Genomic DNA, 8802 nt, shown 5'->3' with positions numbered 1-8802 from the left:
TGCTTTCATTAAAAATCTTTTTTAGAGATTTTCTTGATTTAGTTTTTAAAAATTGAAATATGTTGAATATAAAACTGGCGCCTTGTAAACTTGAATACGTTGACGAGTACCAATAACCTTAATTCCAGATTTAGAATCCTCAAAATATAATAGATTTATAATATCAAATATTTAAAATGCGTTAAATTTTTTCATTGGGTTTCTGTTTTGTTTTTAATATAATTTTCTACAATTTAATTTTAAATTATAAACATCAACGAAAATTTTTTTTTACAAGTTTAGTTTTTAACAATCTTTCGAATTTAATTTTTGATCTTACAAAGTTTTGCAAATTTTTTTTTTTTTTATTTCAGGTACTTTAAAAAACCAATTAAAATTTCTCCATGACTGTGCAAAGCACATTTATACATAGTGACCGACTAAAAATTTTTAGGCTGAAAAACTTATATTAATTTGCGTTATTTTCGGAAGTATCAGAAGCAATGACCTTAAATAATTGCTTTTACGTTGCCGTTTTGTTTGGATTTGTTCATAATGAAATACCGTCAATCGCAAAGGTAAGAGATGGCGCTAATATTTTTTCGAATATCCTGGACTACCACACCAATAAAATCACACAGTACAAGGCTTTAAATGAAGACTTTAAATCTATCTCAAGCAATCTTGTATTTAAAAAAAAAGATGGGCAGAAAATGAACGAAAACTTTAACAAAGGGATTGCAGATATATTTGTTGAGAAAGAAAGAACTGTACAAAGCTTGAGAAATGCAGTGATCCAGCTGAAAGAAGAGAGCATTTACGATGACGAGCTGGAGGTGTTTCCTTATCCCAATGTTCGTGATGTTGCCAATGACATTAGTCAAAATAATGCATCCCTCTTGGAAGATGTGTTTGTTTTTCCTACAGATGTGCTTATAAACATGACAAGAAGTTTTGTTCACATTCCCACGAACATCTACGGCTACAGTGTAGATATCCTAAACAAAGTCCGATGGACGGAGCAACTTGATCCAGTGTTTATTAAAAACCAGCAAAGTGATGGATCTCTGATAATGGAGTCTTACTGCGATTCTTCAGGTAATTTTTAACTTTGTTTTTCTCTGAACAATTTTACTATTATTTTAATATTATTGTTTTATAATTTGAATTTGTTTGTCATCCTAATGAATGTTTGTTTAAATGTTTACTGATGACAATTTAGACTGGTTGTTTTTTGTAAGGTTATAACATACATATATGTTCATGTAACTGTCTGTGACAAGGTCGTTTGTTAAAGAACTTTTTTTTATTGTAATTTTTAGCAAAAAAGCAATTCTTATGAATATATATCTGGGTTTTACTATTAATTTTACTATTATTACTGCTCTCACCTCTTCAGACGCTTGACGCTTATTTCTTTAAGCGCGTAAGTTTTTAATTAAAGGAAGGCGATGGAATTATTTGGTGGGTGATTTTCAGAAAATTTTATAACATACGTGATTGTGAATTCATTTATTAAATTGAGGTTTTGTGCTATCAAACACCATTTCCTTCTGATTAAAAGGGCATTTTTATGTTGAATGCAAGAATTAGATCTTTTAAGACATTACATCCAAGGAAGGAATTCCAATTTCATCACCAATTTTGTTTCTTTTAATTTACATTCCTAAGATTTTCTAACTAATTTTTAACAATTTCTTTCCTTGCGTTCAAAGAATTTTATCTTTTTGATTGAGATGTTTATGGAAACCTTACGCAACTTTTTGATTCGAGAATCAAGGAATGTTTCGTCATTTATTTTTACTTTAATCATTTTTTCAATATTTGCATTTTTTTTCTCAAAGAATTATGAGGTTTATCATCATTTTTAATGTTTCAGGTTTTTTGCGAATGTATCCCGGAAACTTAAATGGTTATATTTCTGATCAACCAGACTTGTATGATTGCAGACGCCGTGTGTGGTATCAGATTAGTTCAACCAGTCAAAAAGACGTTGTAATAGTCATTGACACGTCAGGATCCATGGCAGGAACAACTATGGGTAAGAAGTTTAAGCCTTCATAGATGTATGTCCAACAAGATTTTTTCAAGTCTTGTTTTAATGTCTTTATTGTTAAACCGTCAAAAACTGATATGCAAAAACAAGCTTTCACTTTAAGCTTAAAAACAGAAACTTCAAATAATGCACTGAAAAAAAACAGAACAGAAACTTCAAATAATGCACATAAAAACAGAAACTTCAAATAATGCACTGAAAAAAACTTTTTTCTGTTGTTTTTGCTCGATTGTTGATTATCTTCAGCGTTCTGGAATGTTGAAACCTTGATTTTCTATTGGAAGCTTTATTGAATCCAGCAGAGTCTTGCGCACACTTACCAGCTTTAAATTCATAGCTACATTTTAATCGTTCGTCATGTTAGCGTCGTTGTTTTAATTACAGAAGCGGTGTTTTTATAAAATGGTGTGCTAAAACCCAGCGTCACGTATTGCTTTTTTGTTTTTTTGTTTGCAAATATATAACAACAAAACGGGGAATTGTTAGAAAATAATGACTAGAAGAAAGGACTTTTGTTCAAATAAAGAATTCTTCTAACCTTTTAGGTTAAAGCGCCAGCCCAATCCTACACTACAACTTTTAATTAGATTGAAGTAACTATTATAAAATTCAACTTTATGATGGGGAGAGAAGGGGGACGATTTAAATCTGGCAATTTTTTGATATTTTCTATATGCAAACTGAGCTTTTAAGATAATATCAACTTTCAAAACAAAAAAAATATATATATTTTTTTTTTGGATAACGCATTTAATAAAAAAAAATTTTTTTAACATCGTTTTTCTTTCATTTCTAGTTATCATATCTATTCTTCAAAACTTCATATTTAGTTATCGGGGCAATCACAGCAAAAGCTTTAATCGACACTTTAGAGGAAAACGATTATTTCAATGTGATAACAGTTGGAAAAACGTCATCCTATCTAAAACCCTGTATTCCATTTCTCATACAAGCCACAAAGTTTAACAAAGAAAGAATGAAGATGGAAATAAACAAAATACCTGATCCAAAAGATGTTCTTGATCTTTCTAAGGGAATTACTGCAGCGTTTCAAACACTTTACTCAGGTAACTAGATAACATTTGTCAGCATTATTTAGATAAAACTATATATGAGATAATTACTATAATTCTGCGGTATCAATATTGGCTTTAATTTTGTAATAGGCGTTTTAATGTATCAATGTTAATAAAAAACGGAACAAATCATTTGTCATTAACTCCATGTTAAAATGAGACTTTTTTCCTTTCACATTTTGTAACGTTTCGTTCGCTTGAACTCAAAACGAAGTTGTATTATTGTCTGTGATTCTTCAATAACTTTGTATGGCTTTACTCATCAACATTTGTATTAAATATAATTTGTGCACATCATTCAGATACTATATTATTAACATAATGCAGTAGATTTTGAAGCAATATTTGTTGTTGCTGTTTAAGAGACCTTGGTTAGTTGGCTACAGTTTAAGTTTTTGAGCTTCATGTATTTCTTAGTGAATTTATTTTAAAAATATCAAAATGCAGTTCAAAAGAATATGAATTATATTAGCTTGTTAACAAGTTCTTCTTTTCATTTCAACTGTGGAATATATACTGATTAAAAAAATCGAAAATAAGTTATATTAGTAGAAATTATGATGCCTCGCACAAAAAAAAAAGATGATGCCGATTAAAAATTCACCTCGCACAAACAAGAATGATGACGTCGATTAAAAATCGAATTAAAAGGATGATTAACAAATTTAAACGAGTCGGGGGGAAATTTTTAAGGAGAAATGTTTAGCTAAATAAAGCAATCTTGATATTGTTTGTAGCCCATATTATTCTCATTTTAGATATATAAAGAATTTTTTGATTAATGTTCCACATATGGAAAAACAAGTCAATCTTCGGAGACGTGTTTATGCTTTTTGACAATTGAGTAAAGCCCTAATGGTAAAACATTTTCAAGTTAAAAATATCCTATTTGCAACAATTTATCGGATCATCAAACGCTTTGAGGATGGTCCAAAGTGTGAAAATAATACAAGAAGTTTAACAAAGGAAGTAAAATTCGTCGTGACTGAGGATGAAAAATAGTTGACATTTTTAGATACCAACAAGCCTGAGAATGCCAGATTTTGTTCACGCAACAAATAAATCAGTCTACCGGATGAAAAATTCAAATGTAAGGAGAAGTTTGCACCAAAAGTCCTTCTATGTTTGGCGTTATTTAGTAAAGATGTTTGTGCGCCATGCATAGGAAGACCAAAGGTCTGACGAGTAATTCCCATGTGTATCGTCAAAATAGTTTACTTAAACTGTTGAAATTAATCAACAAACATCATTTACAAGATACTTATATTTTTTGGTCTTACCTAGCCACGTCTCATAATGCAAAAACAACAACAGATTGGCTCATTGAGCAAATTGTACCTTTTATGCCAAAGCATGTGAATCCACCAAATGTTTCGAAGGCCAGGCTAAATGATGACTTTTGGTCCATTTTGGGTAATATGGTTTAAAAGCAAGGTTGGGCAGCAACAAATGCAAAACTGTTAGCGAACAGGATCAAAAGACAATTAAAAAAGATTGACATGAAAGTTGTCTAAATCATGATGGAAGGAAGTAAATTAAAAAAATTGAAGAATTGGGACCTTTTTCTATTAGTGAACAATTGGCTGTTTTCATCCCTTTTTCCATTCGTTTTGATAAGATAATCAGAAAGTAAAAGAGAAAAGTTACGTAGAACCAAGTGTTTTTTAAATTTGTCTACAAACTTTTGGTCCACTTGTTCAAATTCAACAACCATTTTAACTTAACAATTTTTCTGATCTGATTATCTTTTGTTCTGATTAAAGATCAAATTTGTCATTTTTATGGTGAAAATGATTAATTTTAAATTAATTTGTTGCCCAATTTCTAGTCTTTAAATCTGCAGTATTATAAGGCTTTAGTGAATTTACGGTCAATGTAAATAGGGGTAAGTTGACACATGTTGCCAACTAGCCCCACGATTTTTGTGCCAACTAACTCCAAAAGCTTTTTGTTCACAAAATTGTCTACAGACCTCCAAAACAGATGAACTATTGAAAAACACAGACTGTGACAGGTTAGAGTGAACCAAACAACACTTACATCTCTTCGATTTATAGCTAATGCTATTAGAACTGTAGTTAATACTTTAGTTAAAAATCCAGTTAAAAAGCCTGTAAAAAAACACAAAATTCGCTATAGCTTCTATGCGGATGCGCTAATTGCCCTGATGTTATACTGGAAGATGAATCAGTTAAGAAGAAAAGTTCCATAGAAATTCTGGTAACTTCTGGTGGAAAAAAATTAAACGCAGTGTGCCAACTTAACGCTGTAGTCAACTAGCCCCGGTCTTCCATACATTATACACGCATCCTTGTCAATACAAACGCACACACTATATAAAAGGATTTGAAGAAGTAGAAAATTAAATAAAAAAGGAAATTGAAATACTGATAAAGGTTTTATTTCATATAGAAGTAAACTATAATCGAACTTATACCGCCGGGTGTAACAAATTGATCATGGTGATAAGCGACGGAATTGAAGGTGATTACACTTCTGCGGCCAAAGATGTATTCGATAAATTGAATGCTCGTAAGAAAGTGCGTGTGTTTTCATATCTTGTTGGACGAAAGAAAAACCCTGATGATCGTGCTCTTAAAGAGATGTCATGTAACAATCGCGGTTACTTTTATAAAGTAGAAACTCTTAATAACGTTTGGGATACTGTTTTAGAGTATTTAGAAGTACTAAGTAGGCCGATTGCGCGTCGAAACGATGAAGTTAAGTCAAAAATTACTCCTCTTTATTTAGATAGTGCCGGAGCTGGCATGATTTTAACGGTGTCTCTAGGTGTTTTTAGCTCAGGTAACTATTCTGGAGTTGTAGGAGTAGATATGTTGATTCGTGCCTTGAAACAGGAGGTTCCAGTTAGTTCTTTGGGGTACTTTAGTCATACTGTAGTTGTAAATAACAACGGGTTTATTATACTTCATCCGAAACTAAAAAATCAGACGGGTTATCTTACTCCACCAACCAATATCTATTTCGAAGATTTAGAATATAGCGTGAACAAAAATGATTCAAAGATTTTAAAGCAACACATGCTAAGCAGTGAAAATGGAACAATGTACTTCCCTACTTATTGGTTGTATGATGATAATCGAAAGATCGCAGAAAACAACATGACGTATTATTTCAATCCAGTCAACAACACGTTACTCTTTTCGTCTCTTGCGTTAAGTGATGCTGATATAACATACTTTGAAGTGGACAGAAACATCAGCAATAGTTTGTACCAAAACGGGTTAAATGCTCTTTATGTCAGCCCACCTGAAAACTCTACTAACACCTCAGCTAGTCCTATTACTACTTACGTTGATATACCGGCTTGGCTGTTTTGTAATATTACGTCAAATGATACTAAATCCACCACTGATGTTAAAGTTTATCCAACAGCCAGCGAAATATATAAATTTTTGTCAGACTTCAATAGTATAGAAAATATTTTGGATGTTTGCGATGAAACCATGGTTTCAAGTTTGCTTGTTACTGCCGGTTTAGCCTTTCCACGCATAAATGAATCTTGGGCTGGGTTTTTGGCTGAAAAGCAATACGAAGATCCAGATTTTCTCTCTCTTTATGTTGGGACAAGCGGGGGCTACACAAGGTATATATATTTTCTACCTACACATAACACAAACACGTTAAAAGTTATAAATCTATTATAACGAGAAATAGAGAATAGTGTGTACCCTACCTTAAGTTATTAGAGATTTTTGGGATTGAGGGTTTTGACTAACGTCATTTGAGTGAAAAAATCTCATTTTAGATTGTTTTCTACAAATGCAACAATTGTTACCCGTGACTCTCTTCGTACTGCTATTTTTGAGCAAGCGATAGCCATGCCTTTTTTCAATATCATAGTTTCAACTCCAAATCGCTCAACATACAATGATGAAGTTGTCTTTCTTCAGGTAAAAGCTTCGTCTTGGATCGAGCGTGATGGCGAAAGAGTATTAGTAGCAGGTTAGAATTAATTTTAATCATTTATCATTTTGCTGCTAAATAATCATTAACAAGGACTTGCCAAGTAATGATTTTAGTAAGTTATCAGAAAGTGTCTCAACCAATCAAATGATATATTATTTTGCTAAACGGTTAATTAGTTTTTTTATATTCCACCATTCCTAGTTACCGGTACAGAAATGAATTCTGGGTTGATAAAAGAGATGTTTGATAATATGACACTGTCAATTGCGCTTGATTGCAAAGATAACAATAGCATAGTATGCGCTATTGTCGACCAAAACGGTTATATAGTTGTTAGCAATCAAGGTGAAAGAACAATTGGACTTTTTCTCGGCGAAATTCAAGGGAAACTTATGGAGCATTTCTCCAGTCCTGATATTTCTATATTCAGAAAAATTGTTTTAGAGGATAACCAGGGTGTATGTCTGGAACCAAAAGAATATGATTCTAACTCCAACTATTTACTGACTCCTTTCAAACTTGCACTTAAAATAACCACATGGATACTAAGTTCAACCGGGTGGTTAATATATCGTATGTTGATACTCACAATTTCGTTGTTCCGAATACCGTTCGCTTTTTCACAAAATTCCGATAATTATATCGAAATCTCGTGCACGAAAATTATGTCGTTTTTTTTGTTTCAAAACCAAAAATGGGAAGAATTACTGGTCAGGGAAGAGCAAGCTAAAAAAAGCAAACGAAGTCAAGTCACGCTTCGGAATGTTGATTGTGGAGCCTCTAGATCTCAGTCTTATGTTTTAGCTCCAGTCCCAAACACAAATCTGATCTTTATTGTCGCTGACCAACCGGACAGTTTTAGCTGTAGGAAAAACCCTATATACTTACTAAAAAATAAAAATCAAGATGACGATTTTTGTACGCAAGAGGAACTGTTTCGAGTGATGCCTGGTAAATGTTACAACGAAACCCAAGATGAGGAGGAACTCTCCGAGTTTTGTGGAAGTGCTTCTAACCTTGATTCATCTGTAACAATCGTTTTAAATAGCTTACTTCTAATACTTTTGTTTAATATAAGAATATATTTCTTTTAAAACTATGAACGAATAAAATAAAAGGATTGTAATTTCCTTCTGTTTTAAGGGACTGTTTTTTGTCAACTTTGTACCACCTTTCGTCCCCCGTCCCCTTCGTTTTTGTGCAAAACAACAACCACTCTTAGATTTAAGATTCAAAAATTACACCTATTTATTATATAATTTATATATATATATCTATTATAAATATCTAATTTTTTTTTTTAATATGTATAACTAAAACCACGATTACTTATTTACTTTATTTTTTTATATTGATATTTATTATGCAGTTAAGTTTGTTGCTAGCTCAATTGATAAAACTTAAACCACTTAATTAAGCGGTTTATAAACCACTGAGCGGTTTTATTGCTGAATAAACTTTGGCAAACTTCTTCTCGAAGATAACAATGATCACAATTTGCGAGCGTGTAGAATGAGGCACCATCTTAGCATAATTTATATCTTTTCATCCCTTTTTTTTATCTCACAAATAAACTTTGTTAAACTATTGAAAGCATTCGTATCATAAAATTTGTTTGTGCAACAAATTTAGGAAGAAATATCAAGTGTATAGTTTTAGGAAAGATATATAAATAAGAATTTAAATATTTTTCTATATTAAACAATTTATGTAAGTAATAAGTATTAGCATCTCGTATAGAAACGCATTTCACGCATTCAG

The 8802-nt window shown here is 31.7% G+C and overlaps 2 protein-coding genes across 2 annotated transcripts in view; both read left to right on the top strand.

The window, feature by feature from the left end:
• Nucleotides 1-8802, top strand: part of LOC149888891 (uncharacterized) — a 380578-nt gene that overhangs the window by 114893 nt on the left and 256883 nt on the right. The gene's annotated exons all lie outside the window — the stretch shown is intronic.
• Nucleotides 355-8180, top strand: LOC145188932 (voltage-dependent calcium channel subunit alpha-2/delta-3-like). Its single transcript, XM_090088095.1, has 6 exons — nt 355-1077; nt 1859-2020; nt 2866-3102; nt 5524-6718; nt 6881-7077; nt 7243-8180. Exons 1-6 carry the CDS (start codon nt 483-485, stop codon nt 8133-8135), a joined length of 3279 nt encoding a protein of 1092 aa, XP_089944221.1. The 5' UTR covers nt 355-482; the 3' UTR covers nt 8136-8180.

Source organism: Hydra viridissima, unplaced genomic scaffold (assembly GCF_058129835.1).
Source record: "Hydra viridissima isolate aposymbiotic clone 2 unplaced genomic scaffold, HvirCarnegie_v1 scaffold_5, whole genome shotgun sequence".
Classification (NCBI taxonomy): domain Eukaryota; kingdom Metazoa; phylum Cnidaria; class Hydrozoa; order Anthoathecata; family Hydridae; genus Hydra; species Hydra viridissima.
This window is presented reverse-complemented; position numbering and strand designations above follow the sequence as displayed.

What these genes read in the sequence shown, in the direction of transcription:
- LOC145188932 (XM_090088095.1), top strand. Translation starts at nt 483, where the DNA reads ATGACCTTAAATAATTGCTTTTACGTTGCCGTTTTGTTTGGATTTGTT. An exon ending in CATGGCAGGAACAACTATGG is followed by an intron (nt 2,021 to 2,865) that starts GTAAGAAGTTTA and finishes CTTCATATTTAG; the next exon opens with TTATCGGGGCAATCACAGCA. An exon ending in ACAAGCGGGGGCTACACAAG is followed by an intron (nt 6,719 to 6,880) that starts GTATATATATTT and finishes ATCTCATTTTAG; the next exon opens with ATTGTTTTCTACAAATGCAA.